General features: G+C 39.2%; 1 protein-coding gene across 1 annotated transcript in view; it reads right to left on the bottom strand.

Moving 5' to 3' along the window:
• Nucleotides 1-19399, bottom strand: part of ANKUB1 (ankyrin repeat and ubiquitin domain containing 1) — a gene marked incomplete at its 3' end in the record, with an annotated part of 41161 nt that extends 21762 nt beyond the window's left edge. The window contains exons 1-3 of the mRNA XM_079923308.1: nucleotides 19288-19399; nucleotides 17841-17984; nucleotides 1937-2153 (exon numbers count right to left, since the gene is read on the bottom strand). Of these exons, the coding sequence (XP_079779434.1) occupies nucleotides 1937-2153; nucleotides 17841-17984; nucleotides 19288-19377 (451 nt within the window). The 5' untranslated portion in view covers nucleotides 19378-19399. The remainder of the gene's footprint in view (nucleotides 1-1936; nucleotides 2154-17840; nucleotides 17985-19287) is intronic.
• Nucleotides 19400-20084: the final 685 nt, after the last annotated feature.

The raw sequence follows: 20084 nt of genomic DNA, 5'->3' as shown, positions 1-20084 counted from the left end.
CGCGCCACAAGGAAAGATCCCGTATGCCGCAACTAAGACGCCGCAGCCAAAAATAAAATAAATAAGTTAAAAAAAAATAAAATAAAATGTTTACAAGGATTAAATTAAAAAAAAAAAGACTGCTAGGAGTGTTTTAGGCAAAGGTGTGAAGCAGGTCAAAGGCTCTTCCTCCTTCTCCTTTGAGTTCCCTCTTTCCTTGCCCCTCCTCCCATGCCCTATGTTCTCATGGTGACCAAAGCCATCTACCCAGGTCATGCTGGAGCCTCTAACCTTACATCTGAAAAACCTCCTTCCTAGAGGGTCATTTTAAGGGGCGTTATCCTTGACACACCCTGAGCAAGTCATTTAACCATTCAGAACCTTTTTGCTGTCTTTATATCTGTAAAAATTAGGGGTTGGGGGACTTCCCTGGCGGTCCAGTGGTTAGGCCTCCACACTTCCACTGCAGGGGGCATGGGTTCCACCCTGGTGGGGGAGCTAAGATCCCACATGGCGTGCGCACGACCAGAAACCAAAATTAGATGTTGGGCCAAGCCATTTCTAAATTCTCTTCGTGCTCTAAAATGTCACATCATGATCTGAGCAGCACAGGCCTGAAGAACAGTCACCTTCGTTTTCTCATTTATCCTTTGGCATTTCATTAAATAACTAGGTCATAAGTTGCTCGAAGACAAATGCCACTTGTGTACCCTTACTTAAATCAGCCGCCACCATGTTCTGTGCAGGGCTGATCCCCCAGCAAGCACACAGAGCAGATATGTGTTTACAGTAAGATACTCTGAGGACGACTGCTAGAACATCACTTCCTCTGATCAAAAACAGGAATGGTGGGGCTTCCCTGGTGGCGCAGTGGTTGAGAGTCCGCTTGCCGATGCAGGGGACGCGGGTTTGTACCCCGCTCCGGGAAGATCCCACATGCCACGGAGCGGCTGGGCCCGTGAGCAATGGCCGCTGAGCCTGCACGTCCGGAGCCTGTGCTCCGCAACGGGAGAGACCACAACAGTGAGCGGTCCGCGTACCGCAAAAAAAAAAAAAAAAAAAACAGGGATGGTAATTGATACCAAAGTTTTGAGAGCCTCAGTTAAAAATAACATGAAAGAATAAGCAAACATAATAGTCAGGAAAGTAACAATAAATGCAAATTTAGCAGTTATAAAAAGCAAAACTGCTTAATTCATGGATGTCTACAGGCCCGATTATAAGTTGGGAGAAATCAAATTCCATTGCAGCAAATGTTATAGCACAATGTTGCCTAAAGATGTGCTGTCAGCAAAAACTTATTCACCTCAAGCAAGAATCTCTATAAAGTTTGAACCATTTGCCAATAATGGTTAAAACAAATCTGACGGTCCTTTGAGTTTGGCTTAATAATGTATGGCTGCAGCAGACATGACTGAAGTACAGTATTTAAAGAGAGGCTGTAATCTGTCCATCAGGGATGAAGGGTGCTCACTGAGGCACCTGTTTGGCCTGCACAGTATTGGCTTCATACTGTTCAATTAAAAGATTGTTTAATATAACTGACAATATTTCAAAATGAGTTCGCATAAAGCAAGGTTCAAACAATATGTATCATATGCTACCACTTGCATTAAAAAGAGGAAAAAGAATATCTACTAGAACTTGCTTCTATATATGCTCGAAATATATTTTGAAAGAGAAAAATATAAACAGATCTGAGTCCTGGTCTTCTATCCTGAGGATATTAACAAGTCCTCTTGCTTTGAGCAGAGAGAACAAGACATGGCAGGGGTATGTGACCATTCTTATTTCTTAGCCTACAGACCCAGACACCAAAGAGGGGTTTTGATAATTTACATCCACACTGCGCCTACAGAGGTTTTAGTTTAGAAACAACTCCTCCTTCTGTTGTGAGTCTGGTATCAAAGAACCTGAGTGCTGAGTAGTAGCTGCTATCACATGTAGTGGGCGGTACCGAGGTCTGTCTGGTAGTCCCTGAGCGTGTTGCAGTCGTACATCTCCAGTCCCTCTGGGGTCCGAAGACAGAAGACACTCACAGGGAATCCACATCTCAGAGCTATCAGTGTTCTCAGATCAGACACTTTTTTACCAAGAAGGGAAATGCTCTCCATTATGGGCATTGTCTCTTGGGTCACAGCACTGAACAGGCAGAGAGTGGGCTTTTCTTCTTCCTAAGGGAAGAGAAAAGAAGGGAACTCAGAAATAAGCACTGTCTGGGGGTTGGGACAAGGGACAAACATCTTGGAACGTGGCTCTGAGTGCCTCTAGCTCCCACAACATGGGTGCTAAGGATGAAAGCAAAGGCCAGTTAAGTTCTCTGACTTCTGGTCTGAGTCTCACGCTTCTGTCCTGAGGAAATTTATGAGTCTTCCTTCTTTGAGAAAAGTGAGGGAGACATGGCAGGGCTTTGAGTCCCTTCTTACTTCTTAGTCTACGGACCCAGATACACAAGAGGAGTGGGGAGAATTTATATCCACACTGTGCTTACGGAGGTGTTAGTTTAGAAACAACTCCTCCATCATGCTGCACTTTAATTTGGCAATACTGTGGATTCTAAACCTCAGTCAACTGAAAAAATTATTTCTATGAGGTTATCTCTGGGGAGTGGAACTGAGCTCAGGGTGGGAGGAGAGTTTTGCTTATCATTTTATGGTCTTCCTTGTCTGTATGGTTTGACTTTTTTCTTTTTTTTTTTTAATAACCATGTGTATTTACTTTTACTATTTAAAAAGGGAAGTACTAGATGTAAGTGAAAAAAGGTTCCTTTGTTCCTTTTGTTTTGGAATCTAAATAAGAAAGCAGGTGGAACTGAGATATCTGGAAGAGTTAAGAAGAAAAGTTTGGGAAAGTATTTTTTCTTTTGTTAACAGTTAAAGCAATCAAACTAAAACCAAAAACACAGCAAAGGGGGAGAATGGGAAGGGAGGGAAGGTTATTAAAATTTTCAATTTTCTAACAACAACAACAAAAAAGAAACTGGCTTTACTTCCTCTTTAGTGGACTCAGGACGATCATGTTTTTCTTTAGTGCGCTGCTCGTGTGGCAGATGTGAGCGCCGAGAGCTGCCACCGAGGGCTCCGGTAAGAGTAACGTGGGACCTTGAGCAAAACTGAGAAGCAGAGCCCTGGCCTCCAGGTTCCTCCAGGGGACTCCAGCCAGTCACGGCTCCCTTGTCCCGCCCGTTACCCTCCCCTTTTCTCCCATCAAATTCGTCTAGGGTTTCTGCAGGGACCCCTCCCTGCTTCAAGTTTATAATACATTAAATTCATCCCCCACCTACCAGATAACACATTGCCAGAATGTGATCAACATGCGGATCTCTTTGAAAGAGCTTTGAAGGAGTACGTAGTGTTATTGATGAAAGTTTAGGCTGCAGTGCTCTGACCTGGGGTCCATTTCAGTGACTCAGGTCACTGGGAGAGGTTCCGATATCTTCTGCTGAGCTGCTGGCTGAATTTAAAGTGCTTAGGACAGTTTTCCTCAACAGCTTCTCGTAAATCCACTCAATAAAAATTGAAAGGACATGAGGACTCACCCTTTCCCTTTCACCATGCTCATGTTTTCCTGTGGCTCCATTAAGGCAGGTATCTGCCTGACCTAATCCATGGGGTATATATGGGCAGGAAGAAATTGCTATGAAAGGTGAATAAAAAGATAGTGAGGAAGAGAGAAAAATTATATTTTATGTAATAGTTGCTCCTTATTTCTGTTATGATTACTCTGATTTCCCTAAAGTTAGCCCTTGGTATAGGTTCTAATTTATATTTAGAATTAAATGTGTAACATGCAATCAAAGCAGCAAAGGCTCAAGTCACCCTTAACAGTTAACTAACTACTATTTGATGTTAGAAAAATAAGTTGAAAAGATGCTTCTCAGAATATGAATAAACGTTTGCCGCCTTCATTCTAATCCGTGTTATTGTGGAAGCTATTGCTTGAGTTTTGTTCATTGTTGTCACCCAGTGCCTAGAATAGTACCTGGTACAGAGCAGACTGTCCATAAATATGTATCGAATAAATAATTCATAACATATCTGGAACATAGTTCTCATTGTACTATTTTAATGCTATATATTCACCATTTTATAAACCTTGTTTTTGTGGGAAACCCATTTTAAGTTCTAGTGTGGCACACCAGTTGGTGACACTTCTTCCTGTTGCTTATACAGAGAATGAGCTGTTGATTACCAGCAACTTGCTAACTCACTGTATCTATTTAAAAAAAGGCATCTATCTATGTGATACCCCTCCCCAAATGTTCTGAATGGGGGAACACTGGTAGTTATACCCAAGACAGTCAGATGCTATTAAATAAGCAATCCCATAAACAAATCATTGTTGGACAAATGTAAAATTAGATTTTCTGCTTTACAAACAAACCAAGACACCATGGTAGGAGATACATACAAAGTTTCTGACTTTTCAATTAAAAAAAAATACATAGATCTATTGCATGGTAATAATTCCACTTTTGTTTTCAAAAAATAAATGCAGGGGGCTTCCCTGCTGGTCCAGTGGCTAAGACACCCCACTCCCAAATCAGAGAGCCTGGATTTGATCCCTGGTCAGGGAAACAAATCCCACATGTCGCAACTAAAAAGATCCTGCCTGCCACAATGAAGATCCCGCGGGCTGCAACTAAGACCCGACACAGCCAAATAAAATAATTAAAACAAACAAAACAAAAAATAAATGCAAACTCACTGTAAATACATACATGTGCATTAAATAGGAAAAATTAAGGAGACATAAAAGAGAAAGTAATGCAAGTTTTGAAAACCACAGTATCTTTCACAAATGCTTTTTTTAAATTTTTTATTATTTTATTATACAGTAGGTCCTTATTAGTCATCAATTTTATACACAGCAGTGTATACCTGTCATTCCCAAATGCCCAATTCATCACACCACCACCACCACCACCCCCGCCACTTTCCCCCCTTGGTGTCCATACGTTTGTTCTCTGCATCTGTGTCTCAACTTCTGCCCTGTAAACCGGTTCATCTGTACCATTTTTCTAGGTTCCACATATATGCGTTAATATACGATATTTGTTTTTCTCTTTCTGACTTACTTCACTCTGTATGACAGTCTCTAGATCCATCCACGTCTCTACAAATGACCCAATTTCGTTCCTTTTTATGGCTGAGTAATATTCCGTTGTATATATGTACCTCATCTTCTTTATCCATTTGTCTGTCGATGGGCATTTCGGTTGCTTCCATGACCTGGCTATTGTAAACAGTGCTGCAGTGAACATTGGGGTGCATGTGTCTCTTTGAATTATGGTTTTCTCTGTGTACATGCCCAGTAGTGGGATTGCTGGATCATATGGTAATTCTATTTTTAGTTTTCTAAGGAACCTCCGTACTGTTCTCCATAGTGCCTGTATCAATTTACATTCCCACCAACAGTGCAAGAGGGTTCCGTTTTCTACACACCCTCTCCAGCATTTGTTGTTGTAGATTTTCTGATGATGCCCATTCTAACTGGTGTGAGGTGATACCTCATTGTAGATTTGATATGCATTTCTCCAATAATTAGTGAGGTTGAGCAGCTTTTCATGTGCTTCTTGGCCATCTGTATATCTTCTTTGGAGAAATGCCTATTTAGGTTTTCTGCCCATTTTTGGATTGGATTGTTTGTTTTTTTAATATTGAGCTGCATGAGCTGTTTATATATTTTGGAGATTAATCCTTTGTCCGTTGGCAAATATTTTCTCCCATTCTGAGGGTTGTCTTTTCGTGTTGTTTATGGTTTCCTTTGCTGTGCAAAAGCTTTGAAGTTTCATTAGGTCCCATTTATTTATTTTTGTTTTCATTTCCATTTCTCTAAGAGGTGGGTCAAAAAAGATCTTGCTGGGCTTCCCTGGTGGCACAGTGGTTGAAGGTCCTCCTGCCGATGCAGGGGACACGGGTTCGTGCCCCAGTCCGGGAAGATCCCACATGCCGCTGAGCGGCTGGGCCCATGAGCCATGGCTGCTGAGCCTGCGCGTCTGGAGCCTGTGTCCACAATGGGAGAGGCCACAACAGTGAGAGGCCCACGTACCACAAAAAAAAAATTAAAAAAAAAAACGATCTTGCTGTGATTAATGTCAAAGAGTGTTCTTCCTATGTTTTCCTCTAAGAGTTTTATAGTGTCCGGTCTTACATTTAGGTCTCTAATCCATTTTGAGTTTATTTTTGTGTATGGTGTTAGGGAGTGTTCCAATTTCATTCATTTACATGTAGCTGTCCAGTTTTCCCAGCACCACTTATTGAAGAGACTGTCTTTTCTCCGTTGTATATCTTTGCCTCCTTTGTCATAGATTAGTTGACCCTAGGTGCGTGGGTTTATCTCTGGGCTTTCTATCTTGTTCCCTTGATCTATGTTTCTGTTTTTGTGTCACTACCATATTGTCTTGATTACTGTAGCTCTGTAGTATAGTCTGAAGTCAGGGAGTCTGATTCCTCCAGCTCCATTTTTTTCCCTCAAGACTGCTTTGGCTATTCGAGGTCTTTTGTATCTCCATACAAATTTTAAGATTTTTTGTTCTAGATCTGTAAAAAATGCCATTGGTAATTTGATAGGGATTGCATTGAATCTGTAGATTGCTTTGGGTAGTATAGTCATTTTCACAATATTGATTCTTCCAACCAAGAACATGGTATATCTCTCCATCTGTTGGTATCATCTTTAATTTCTTTCATCAGTGTCTTATAGTTTTCTGCATACAGGTCCTTTGATGCCCTAGGTAGGTTTATTCCTAAGTATTTTATTCTTTTTTTGCAATGGTAAATGGGAGTGTTTCCATAATTTCTCTTTCAGATTTTTCATCATTAGTTTATAGGAATGCAAGAGTTTTCTGTGTATTAATTTTGTATCCTGCAACTTTACCAAATTCATTGATTAGCTCTGGTAGTTTTCTGGTGGCATCGTTAGGATTCTCTATGTATAGTATGATGTCATCTGCAAACAGTGGCAATTTTACTACTTCTTTTCCAATTTGTATTCCTTTTATTTCTTTTTCTTCTCTGATTGCCGTGGCTAGGACTTCCAAAACTATGTTGAATAATAAGGGTGAGAGTGGACATCCTTGTCTTGTTCCTGAACTTAGAGGAAATGCTTTCAGGTTTTCACCATTGAGGCTGAGGTTTGCTGTGGGTTTGTCGTATATGGCCTTTATTATATTGAAGTAGGCTCACTCTATGCCCACTTTCTGGAGAGTTTTTATCATAAATCGGTGTTGAATTTTGTCAGAAGCTTTTTCTGCATCTATTGAGATGATCATATGGTTTTTATTCTTCAATTTTTTAATATGCTGTATCACATTGATTGATTTATATATATTGAAGAATCCTTGCATCCCTGGGATAAATCCCACGTGATCATGGTGTATGATCCTTTTAATGTGTTGTTGGATTCTGTTTGCTAGTATTTTGTTGAGGATTTTTGCATCTATATTCATGAGTGATACTGGTCTGTAGTTTTCTTTTTTTGTAGTATCTTTGTCTGGTATTGGTATCAGGGTGATGGTGGCCTCATAGAATGAGTTTGGGAGTGTTCCTCCCTCTGCAATTTTTTGGAAGAGTTTGAGAAGGATGGGTGTTAGCTCTTCTCTAAATGTTTGATAGAATTCACCTGTGAAGCCATCTGGTCCTGGACTTTTGTTTTTTGGAAGATTTTTAATCACAGTTTCAATTTCATTACTTGTGACTGGTCTGCTCATATTTTCTCTTTTTTCCTGGTTCAGTCTTGGAAGGTTATACCTTTCTAAGAATTTGTCTCTTTCTTCCGAGTTGTCCATTTTATTGGCATAGAGTTGCTTGTAGTAGTCTCGTAGGATGCTTTGTATTTCTTTGGTGTCTGTTGTAACTTCTCCTTTTTCATTTCTAATTTTATTGATTTGAGTCCTCTCCCTCTTTTTCTTGATGAGTCTGGCCAATGGTTTATCAATTTTGTTTATCTTCTCAAAGAACCAGCTTTTAGTTTTATTGAATTTTGCTATTGTTTTCTTTGTTTCTATTTCATTTATTTCTGCTCTGGTCTTTATGATTTCTTTCCTACTGCTAACTTTGGGTTTTGTTTGTTCTTCTTTCTCTAGTTCCTGTAGGTGTAAGGTTAGATTGTTTATTTGAGATTTTTCTTGTTTCTTGAGGTAGGCTAGTATTGCTATAAGCTTCCCTCTTAGAACTGCTTTTGTTGCATCCCATAGGTTTTGGATCATCGTGTTTTCACTGTCATTTGTCTCTAGGTATTTTTTGATTTCCTGTTTGATTTCTTCAGTGATCTCTTGGTTATTTAGTAATGTATTGTTTAGCCTCCATGTGCTTGTGTTTTTTACGTTTTTCTCCCTGTAATTCATTTCTAATCTCATAATGTTGTGGTCAGAAAAGATGCTTGGTATGATTTCAATTTTCTTAAATTTACTGAGGCTTGATTTGTGACCCAAGATGTGATCTATCCTGAAGAATGTTCCGTGTGCACTTGAAAAGAAAGTGTAATCTGCTGTTTTTGGATGGAATGTCCTATAAATATCAATTAAACCTATCTGGTCTATTGTGGCATTTAAAGCTTGTGTTTCCTTATTAATTTTCATTTTGAATGATCTGTCCATTGTTGTGGGTGAGGTGTTAAAGTCCCCCACTATTATTGTGTTACTGTCAATTTCCTCTTTTAGAGCTATTAGCAGTTGCCTTATGTATTGAGATTCTCCTATGTTAGGTGCATATATATTTATAATTGTTATATCTTCTTCTTGGATTGATCCCTTGATCATTATGTAGTGTCCTTCCTTGTCTCTTGTAACATTCTTTATTTTAAAGTCTATTTTATCTGATATGAGTATTGCTACTCCAGCTTTCTTTTGATTTCTATTTGCATTGAATATCTTTTTCCATCCCCTCACTTTAAGTCTGTATGTGTCCCTATGTCTGAAGTGGGTCTCTTGTATACAGCATATAGATGGGTCTTGTTTTTGTATCCATTCAGCAAGCCTGTGTCTCTTGGTTGGAGCATTTAATCCATTCACGTTTAAGATAATTATCGCTATGTATGTTCCTGTGACCATTTTCTTAATTGTTTTGGGTTTGTTTTTGTAAGTCCTTTTCTTCTCTTGTGTTTCCCACTTAGAGAAATTCCTTTAGCATTTGTTGTAGAGCTGATTTGGTGGTGCTGAATTCTCTTAGCTTTTGCTTGTCTGTAAAGCTTTTGATTTCTCCTTCGAACCTGAATGAGATCCTTGCTGGGTAGAGTAATCTTGGTTGTAGGTTCTTCCCTTTCATCACTTTAAGTATATCATGCCATTCCCTTCTGGCTTGTAGAGTTTCTGCTGAGAAATCAGCTGTTAACCTTATGGTTTTCCCTTGTATGTTATTTTTCGTTTTTCCCTTGGCTGCTTTCAATAATTTTTCTTTGTCTTTTAATTTTTGCCAGTTTGATTACTATGTGTCTTGGCATGTTTCTCCTTGGGTTTATCCTGTATGGGACTCTCTGCCCTTCCTGGACTTGGGTGGCTATTTCCTTTCCCATGTTAGGGAAGTTTTTGACTATAATCTCTTCAAATATTTTCTCTGGTCCTTTCTCTCTCCCTTCTCCTTCTGGGACCCCTAAAATGTGAATCTTGTTGCATTTAATGTTGTCCCAGAGGTCTCTTAAGATGTCTTCTTTTCTTTTCCTTCTGTTTTCTTTATTCTGTTCCACAGCAGTGAATTCCACCACTCTGTCTTCCAGGTCACTTATCTGTTCTTCTGCCTCAGTTATTCTGCTATTGATTCCTTCTAGTGTAGTTTTCATTTCAGTTATTGTATTGTTCATCTCTGTTTGTTTGTTCTTTAATTGTTCTAGGTCTTTGTTAAACATTTCTTGCATCTTCTCGATCTTTGCCTCCATTCTTTTTCCGAGGTCCTCGATCATCTTCACTATCATTCTTCTGAATTCTTTTTCTGGAAGGTTGCCTATCTCCACTTCATTTAGTTGTTTTTGTGGGGTTTTATCTTGTTCCTTTATCTGGTACATAGCCCTCTGCCTTTTCATCTTGTCTGTCTTTCTGTGAATGTGGTTTTTGTTCCACAGGCTGCAGGACTGTAGTGCTTCTGCTGTCTGCCCTCTGGTGGATGAGGCTATCTAAGAGGCTTGTGCAAGTCTCCTGTTGGGAGGGACTGGTGGTGGGTAGAGCTGACTGTTGCTCTGGTAGGCAGAGCTCAGTAGAACTTTAATCCGCTTGACTGCTGGCTGGCTTCCCTCCCTGTTGGTTGTTTGGCCTGAGGCAACCCAACACTGGAGCCCAACTGGGCTCTTTGGTGGTGCTAGTGGCAGACACTGGGAGGGCTCACGCCAAGGAGTACTTCCCAGAACTTCTGCTGCCAGTGTCCTTGTCCCCACGGTCAGCCACAGCCACTGTCCGCCACTGCAGGAGACCCTCCAACCCTAGCAGGTAGGTGTGGTTCAGTCTTCCCCAGGGTCACTGCTCCTTCTGCTGGGTCCTGATGTGCACACTACTTTGTGTGTGCCCTCCAAGAGTGCAGTCTCTGTTTCCCCCAGTCCTGTCGAAGTCCCACTAGCCTTCAAAGTCTGATTCTGTAGGAATTCCTCCTCCCGTTGCCGGAACGCCAGATTGGGAAGCCTGATGTGGGGCTCAGAACCTTCACTCCGGTGGGTGGACTTCTGTGGTATTAGTGTTCTGCAGTCTGTGAGTTACCCATCCAGCAGTTATGGGATTTGATTTTACTGTGATTGCACCCCTCCTACCGTCTCATTGTGGCTTCTCCTTTGTCTTTGGATGTGGGGTTTCTTTTTTGGTGAGTTCCAGTGTGTTCCTGTCGATGATTGTCCAGCAGCTAGTTGTGATTCTGGTGTTCTCGCAAGAGGGAGTGAGAACACGTCCTTCTAGTCTGCCATCTTGGTTCCTCTTTTTTTTTTTTTTTTTTTTTTTTTAATATATTTTGCTATTTTGGAGTTGCTGCACCAAATAAGCAGAAACATGTCCCAACTGTTCCAGAGTAGACCAAAAGGGGAAATAATGTTTGTTTTTGTTGAACTGCCAGTTGAGATGTCTTCATAAACATCTTAGCCTCATGAACTTCTCCTTTTGTATGATTGTCATTCTGGAGAAGTTATACTTGGAGTCTAGGACAGTGAATTGAAACAACTTTCCTCAACAAATTCTTTTTTTTTTCACCCCCGGCCATGCCTCATGACTTGCAGGATCTTAGCTCCCCACAGGTTCTGACCAGGGATTGAACCCCGGCCCTCAGCAGTAAGAGCATGGAGTCCTAACCACTGTACTGCCAGGGAATTCTCCACCAAATTCTTTATATACTATTCTTTAAGGCTTTAAGTTTAGAAAAAAATAGCCATTTTATTTAGAAACATGTTTTTATTTGTAAATTATACATTTTAAGGAGCATGTTTATACATGTTTTTGTGTTTAAATTGTGTTTAAAATCTAAGTTCACATATGCGTCTCATAGATTTTGGTGTTTTATTTTTTTATAAATTTATTTATTTGGCTGTGTTGGGTCTTCGGTGTTGTGTGCAGGCTTTCTTTAGTTGCGGCGAGTGGGGCCTACTCTTTACTGTGGTGCCTGGGCTTCTCATTGCGGTGGCTTCTCCTGTTGCGGAGCACGGGGTGTAGGCACGCCGGCTTCAGTTGTTGTGGTGTGTGGGCTCAGTAGTTGTGGCTCGTGGGCTCTAGAGCACAAACTCAGTAGTTGTGGCTCTTGGGCTTAGTTGTTCTGCAGCATGTGGGATCTTCCCGGACCAGGGTTCGAACCCGTGTCCTCATTGGCAGTTGGATTCTTAACCACTGCACCAGCAGGGACGTGCCTAGATTTTGGTGTTTTAAAAGTGCCTTTTGAAAGCTAAAATGTGTATGATTTTGAATCAATTTTAGACCTACTAGTATAGTTCAAACTTCTCCAATTTGTCTGATAGATATCTACTCAGTGGTGCCACAAATAACACACTCTTTCACCATAAAACAACTTTCCAAGGATGCCAGAAAGAATTGACTAAGTTTTAACCACAGCCCTTGGTTGGTGGAAGTATTGTGATAGAAGGAGGCAGGGAAGCCATAAAGAGTGTTAGGGAGGGAGTTCCCTGGTGGCCTAGTGGTTAGGATTTCGGGCTTTCACTGCTGTGGCCTGGGTTCAATCCCTGGTGAGATCCCATAAGCCATGCAGTGCGGTGAAAAAAAACAACAACAGTGTTAGGGAGACTGAGTCTTCCTCACATTTTAGAAGACACAACCTGCCAGATGGTTGCTTCTCAGCCGCCTTTACTGTGCGAACCAGATGTGTGACCAGGGTGCTGCCCAGTCAAGCCACCCCATCCACCTCCACTTTGAATTCGGAGCCAGGAAGTCAGGGAAGCAGCAGACGCAGGGACTCTTCCCTGGCAGTGGCAGATCTGAAGCACTGCTGGCCTGGCAACAGGGCTGGCAGCTGCGTCCAGTGTCTGCTTTGAGGGCTCTAGGGCGGCTGCAGCGGGGGCCTTCCTGGACTAGTTGTGGGTCATGATTTAGAAATTATTTCTGGCTGCATAATCTCTGAGCCCAATTCTCTAATCTTCCTGTCAAGACTGTGAACTACACAATAGCCTTTCTTATATGTTTGTTTTCCTCTTTAATTGTCCAGGTTCCTTTCTGCTGCTTGCAGCCTAAGAACCCTGGTGCTGGATAGGGAAAAGCACTAAGACTGGAGCACTTTGCCTCGAAGGTAGAAGGGGAGGAGAGATGTCACAGCAAGGGAGGGAACCCAAACCCTGAAATGCATCTCAATACCTATGATGTTTCTCACAACAATCATATACCTTCTTGTTTATTTTTCTACTTCATCCCTCAAGCCTTCATCAACTCATTGACTCAACACATATTTATGGAGAGCCTACTGTGTGCCAGGTATTATTCTAGGCACTGGTGACAACAATGAACAAAACTCAAGCAATAGTTTCCACAATTACACAGGTTAGAATGAAGGAGGTAAATGGCGATAGCACCTCTGCATGCCACACAGTGACCCAGGCCTTTGCAATGCCTCATGTGTGGTTTACAGGAACACTGCAACAGCATCAGCAATGAATGGGCAGGGCTGAAACCTGTGCTAATAGAACATGGCGATATATGCCAGAGAAAATATTTCTTGTGGTTTCTGTAGGAGTTCTTTTCCAAAGAAAGAAAAATTAAGGCAATGTTCTTTCCCTACTATTCTTATGTCATCCCCCATTCACTTTTCCAAATGTGTCTACATTACCATTAAAGGAGAAAGTGTAATTAGCAGAGAAACTGGAAAACCTATTGACTATTTAGAATAAAACACCTCCATTTATCTAACGTCTTTCCCGCTCTTCACACAAGCAAATCCTTGTAATCCATACAAAAATATAAGTGCAATTAAGAAACCAAATAGTCTGGATTGATTTCATGACACATGGTATCTACTTACATCTTTTTAAAAAGAAAAAATTGCTTACTTGCCAAGTTTTTGGTTTATATCATGCTATTTCTAACTTGTACCAAAATAAATTGAGACTCTAGCTTTCCTAGATTCTCAGAAAATGGAACTAATTGCATGAAGTAACATAGTTAGATAGGAAAAGTACTACTTAAGTTTGTATGCATCTAATTATGCAATAAAGCAATAATATGAGTTGGAAGGTAGTCTTTGGTTACCTAAGATAGATCAAACAGTATAGAGTTGATATGACTTCATTCTTTGAAGCAAGGGACATTTTCATACAGTATTTTTGTTGTTACAAACCCAGTTTGGACGTTATCATACATAAACAGTGAATAGTGTGGACTTTTGAAATAGGCCTGTTATATCATCTAATTTAACAGGAACTGAGTTAGGATGGAAACCAGTATTTATGGCTTTGCAGGTAATTCTCTTCCTTCAGATTCAAGATATTGTTTTCCTTCCCAAAACTAGTGATAAGAAATTCACTAAATGTGATTCTGCCAGAGAAGGTGAAGATGAAGATCAGTAAAAATTCCATGGAACTTGAGAGTTTTTAATTAAACCCTTCATGTTGGCCAGCCCTGTGACTCATAATTATATTCTGCCTGGGCTTTCTGGAATAGTCTTTTACGTCTACATTCTGTTCTTGTCATTAGCAGTTTAGAACTCCAGGGAAAGGTTAGAGTTCAGTGCGAAGGCAGCTTGCATCACTGTGACAGATGATGCTTAATTGGCAGAAGTTTTGAAATATTTTTGTAAGTAAGACTATGAACACAGGTTACTTTGGGGAGGAAGATTGGGGGCCAGAGGTAGAGAAACTTTTTACTGTGTATCCTGCTGTACCACTGGAATTGAGCACCATGTGACTGTACTACCTGCTCAAAAATAAATTAAAAAAATTTTAAATAATAAAATAAAGTCAGTGCTTAGTTGAGTAAAAGTATTCTATTCATACTCTTAACACACTTTGTCTACATCCCTGAATAGCTATGTTTCAATTAGATTCCTCTAGCTATTTCAAGTGTTAGTATTGGGGCTTCCCTGGTGGCGCAGTGGTTGAGAATCTGCCTGCTAATGCAGGGGACACGGGTTCGAGCCCTGGTGTGGGAAGATCCCATATGCCGCGGAGCAACTAGGCCCGTTAGCCACAACTACTGAGCCTGCACATCTGGAGCCTGTGCTCCGCAACAAGAGAGGCCGCTATAGTGAAGAGGCCCGCGCACCATGATGAAGAGTGGCCCCCGCTTCCCGCAACTAGAGAAAGTCCTCACACAGAAACGAAGACCCAACACAGCCAAAAATAAAAATAAAAAAAAAATAAAAGATTACTATTAATTAAAAAAAAAAACCCAAAAAAGCCAAATATTAGTATTGATCTTATACCACTATCTCCAAGTAAGCAAGCAACAAAAATGTCTTGAACATCATTATTGGTGTTGGAGAATTCCAGGAAATTTTAGAGGGTTTATACTGTACAGTAACAAAAACACAGTATGTGTATACATATTTAAAGACATGAGACATTTAAGAAATGACATAGAATTTAGGTCTGCTTAAAAAAGTATTATACTACAATTTTCTGAGTATCAGAGAGAGAAAAGCAGAAGAAATTAGAATTGTTTTTATTTCCTTTTTTGATAACTAGACATTTTTCAGGAACCTAAAAATAATACCTCTAAAATCAGGAACAAGACAAGGATGCCCACGCTTGCCACTCTTATTCAACATATTGGGAAGTTCCAGCCAGAGCAATTAAGCAAGAAAAAGAAAGGAAAGGCATTCAAATTGGAAAGGAAGATGTAAAGCTGTCACTATTTATGGATGACATGATTTTAGATAGAAAAAACCCTAAAGACTCCACCAAAAAACTATTAGAAATAATAAACAAAATTGCAGGGTACAAAATCAACCTTCAAAAATCTGTTGCATTTCTAGATAGTAACAATGAGCTAGCAGAAAGAGAAATTAAGAAAACAATCTCATTTACAATCACAACACAAAGAACAAAATACCTAGGAATAAATTTAACCAAGGAGGTGAAAGACCTGTACACTGAAAACTATAAGACATTGTTGAATGAAACTGAAGAAGGCACAAAGAAATGGAAAGATATGCCATGCTTATTGACTGTAAGAAGCAACATTGTTAAAATGTCCATAAAAACAATCTACAGATTCAATGCAATCCTTATCAAGATCCCAAGGACATTTTTCACAGAAATAGAACAAAAAAACCCTAAAATTTATATGGAACCACAGAAGACCCTGAATAGCCAAAGCAATTTTGAGAAAAAAGAACAAAGCTGAAGGTATCACATGCTCTGATTTCAAACTATATTACAAAGCCATAGTAATAAAAATGGCATGGTATTGGCAGAACAACAGATATATAGATTAATGGAACAGAATTGAGAGCTCCAAAATAAACCCACACATACATGGACAATTAACTTACATCAAAGGAGCAAAGAACATACAATGGAGAAAGGATAGTCTCTTCAATAAATGTTGCTGAGAAAACTGGATAGCCACATTTAAAAAAAAGAAAGAAAAAGGAAAGACACTAGATCAATATCTCATACCATACACAAAAATCAACTCAAAATAGATTAAAGACTTAAATGTAAGACCTGAAACCATAAAATGCAATAGAAGAGAACATAGGCAGTATGCATTTTGACATTGGTCTTAGCAATATCTTTCTAGATATGTCTCCTCAGGCAAGGGAAACAAAAGGAAAACAAATGGTACTACAACAAACTAAAAAGATTCCACAGAGCAAAACAGTAATTCAAAAAGATATATGCACTCCTATGTTCACTGCAGCATCATTTACCATAGCCAAGATATGGAAACAACATAAATGCCCATCAATGAACAAATGGATAAAGAAGATGTGGTGTGTATGTGTATGTATATATACACACACAACGTGTATATATATATATACAATGGAACTACTCAGGCTTAAAAATGATTAAATCTTGCCATTTGCGACAACATGATGGACCTAGAGGAGTTTATGCTAAGTGAAATAAGTTAGACGGAGAAAGACAAATACCATATGATTTCATTCATACGTGGAATATAAAAAACAAGTAAACTAACACAAAAAATTGAAGAAACCAAACCAAAACATAGATATAGAGAACAGAGTAGTGGTTAGCAGAGGGGAAGGGGTGGTGGGAGGAGGACAAGATGGGTAAAGGGGATCAACTGTATGGAGATGGTTGGAAACTAAATTTCTAGTGGTGAGCATGTTGTAGAGTATAAAGAAGTAGAAATATAATACTGTACACATGAAAGATATGTAATGTAGTGTTATAAACCAATGTTATCCCAATAAAAAATAAACTTTAAAAATTTATCTAAAAAAGCATAATAAAAAGATTTTAAAAATACATGAATAAATGCTTATAAGACATTAAAAACATGTATAAAATATGGCCTTTTTATTTACATAAATGGGATCATACAATGTTTTTTTTTCTGTGACTTACCTTTACTACTTAATAATAAATATTTTAGAAAATTCCTTTAAAAAATCGACTTCCCACTTAGTCAATCAGTAAAATATATGAAAAGAAAAAGAGTTAGCTTTAGCTACCATCAACTTTTTTTACTGCTAACCATGAGAAAATAAGTGTCCCATTTAGCAGAAAATATGTACTTTACTAAGTTCCTTGAGGCTCGTGTTTTCATATGGGGTAGAGAACGAGTACTGAATACTATTTCTATCCTAGAGAACAGCTCTTAATACTCTTTAGGCTACCTGTCTCTTTGAGAAATTGTCAAAAGTTAAGGATCCTTCACCCAGAAGGTCTCCAGGTACATAATTTTGCATATTTTGCAGTTTTAGGGTTTTGTTCTTAAAGCCAGCCATGGACCCCAAATTAAGCACCACTGATTAAGGACAGTATAAATGGAAAACGCTGTCTCTGTTATATGTACACATAATTCATGAATGGCTGCGTTGTAGGATTTGAATGTAGATCCTGCCATTTCATTCTTATTGTTACTGAGAATTTCTTCCCTTTCCTCATTCCCGTAATCCATTGTAAGGCCATGGAAGTGACCTAATCTTCTTTCTCCCACATCAGTGTTCCAGATCAGCCCCTTGGCCTTGATCCTATATTGGTTTATGGGTTGCTCTGCGATGACTGTTTTGGGGCAGACAACAAGGGGGATAGAGGAGGGAAGGGAGAGAAAGAGTAAACAAAGGGAGCTCTATCCAGTCTCCATGCCTTATTTCCCCTTACAGCACAAATTGTGCCTAAGTCTAGTTATGCAAGTGGAAGAGAGGGAAGGCAAGAAGAGAAAACCTCTTCCTACATTGTGAACTACTTTGGTTGAATTCTTCATAACTTTTTCTGAAATGAGGTAGACATCTTGGACAAATTGTTACTCTGATCATCCGTCATACCTTAACAAAGCATTTGAGAGTTGAACAAAAAGATATTCCAACATCAGTAAGACTCCAGCTGTCCTTTAGGGCTGCTCCAGCGTACATCAGCTCCAGATACCTCCTGGCTTGTTCATCTTCAGAGAGAGGAATGTGGAAATAATCCTTAAAAATCAATAGCATATTATGAAAACAGCATATCTCTACATTACTAGACCAGCAATGTAATCTCTTATCTTTTACATTTTCCACTGAGTATTATAAAATTGGGACAGAAGGAGAAAGTATTAGACAGGGGTTCTTAATCTGAAGTCTTTAGACATCCCCAAAAGTTGATGGTTAGAACTTAGGTGGTAAAAAACTACATTTGGTTTTTATTAACTTCAAATAAAATGGGGATTTTTCTTATGTATATAGACAACAAGCTAAAGTAGCAGTAATTGACTGTTCCTGTGACTTTGTCACCAATAGAAATCACAGATATTTTCATATCCTATCATTGTTGTTGCAGATACAAAATATTATTTATACTGATCTCCTTTGAAATTGTAATAGTTATGAGATACACTGCAAACACTTGTTAATGTGTTAATAAGGAAACCCACATGTCACAATATCACAATTTGTTTTTTAATTTTTTTAAATTGTATTTCAGTATAACTGGTTTCCTTTTTTGGGGGTATGTATTTTATTTTATGCATTTAAAGACATTCTGAGAAGGAGTCCATAGGCTTCACCAGACTGCCAAAGGGATCCATGATACATAAAGATTAAGAGCTTCTGTGTTAGAAGATCTAGATTTTAGGGATCATAGTAATTTACTATACATCATGTAACTATGATTCAGTAAATGATCCTTAGTAAATGGGAATAAATCATCTCCAAGTTAAATACCATTTGATGGTCAGTTCCTAAATATTTGTCTTAATTTTCCATTTTATAGTGAGTATTTATAAGAAATTTGTAAGAAAAGTACTGCACCCAAATTATTTTTTATTCTGGCTCTGTGATCCTAGGTTAAATGGTCAATCTATCTGAGCTTCAGTTTTCCCTGAATGCAAAATGAGGCTGTAGCCCAGAAGTCCTCTCCACCTCCAAAATCCTTTGGTTCTTTATAGTTGCTTGCTCACCACACAGGCCATCTATCTGACAACTGTATGCTCCACTTACCTGGCCTAGAGTTAGTGTCTTGTTTTTCTCCTTTTGTGAAGAATTTCAGTAATACTATCTGGCCAATACACAATCTACAAATATCATAAAGATAAGCTAAACTTTTTTCCCCTGAGAATTTTCCTGTCTAACACCTCCAGAGTTAATATCTTCTAACAAATGATTATGTAAGCAAACAATGATACTTTCAAATAGTTTTAGTCCCCTGTTTGCTGAAAATGCACCCACGTAGAGTTTAAACTTCACTGCATACTTAAAATTAATGCACATCTTAGTGGCTCAGGGACAAAGTATGTACCTTTATCATCAGCTTAACAGCCTCCACAGTTTCATCTGCTGAAATATCAAATGGTTCAAAAGATCCCTCAAAAGCTATGAAAATCCTCATTTTGTCAAAAAAAGAAAGAAAGAAGTTGTTTTCAAAGATCCTATTGGATAGCTGGGAGAATCCAGTTCACAGTTAAGGACAAAAATGATGGCCAGAGGCAGCTGTCACTGTCTAGCCTCAAAGGCGAGTTGAGAGAACGTGGAGAGAGAAGTCCCGCAGTACCACAGTATCCGGTGAAACTGACAGCAGCCAATTGGAGGAAATGTTTCTCTGCCAGTGGCATTAGTCAACAGCCACCTGTTGCTCTATTATGGAAACCAGAAAACTTGACAATGGTTGAGGCAAGTGTGAACAAGCGTCAAGCATGTAATACAAAACTGCCACACATAAATTATACTTTGTAATGTGACCACCATCCATTGATACTTGAATCCATATTCATCCAAGTACAGCTGATGGAAGGACCCTTAGAACTAGATATTTGAATTGGGATGCACTGGCACAGAGTGAAGCAAAACAGAGTTGATTTTATTGAATGCAATCATCCTGGAAGTTCTCTGTAAATAACTCTGAGCTGAAGCATCCTGGTTTCCATAGCAACTTTGTGTACTTGTTCCCTGGCGGTATTTCTAATCCTTCCACGGGGTACAGAACAATATCCACTTGCACTAGGGAGAGGAATGTGTAGGCAAATGACTCTGTGGTTTTCCCTTCCCATCTCTGCATAATGGAATCTACCCAATAACAACACAGTATAGTTGGTATTT

This window comes from Stenella coeruleoalba (genome assembly GCF_951394435.1).
Source record: "Stenella coeruleoalba genome assembly, chromosome: 5".
Lineage (NCBI taxonomy): Eukaryota > Metazoa > Chordata > Mammalia > Artiodactyla > Delphinidae > Stenella > Stenella coeruleoalba.
The sequence above is the reverse complement of the archived record's forward strand: the minus strand, read 5'-3'. Positions and strand labels throughout refer to the sequence as shown.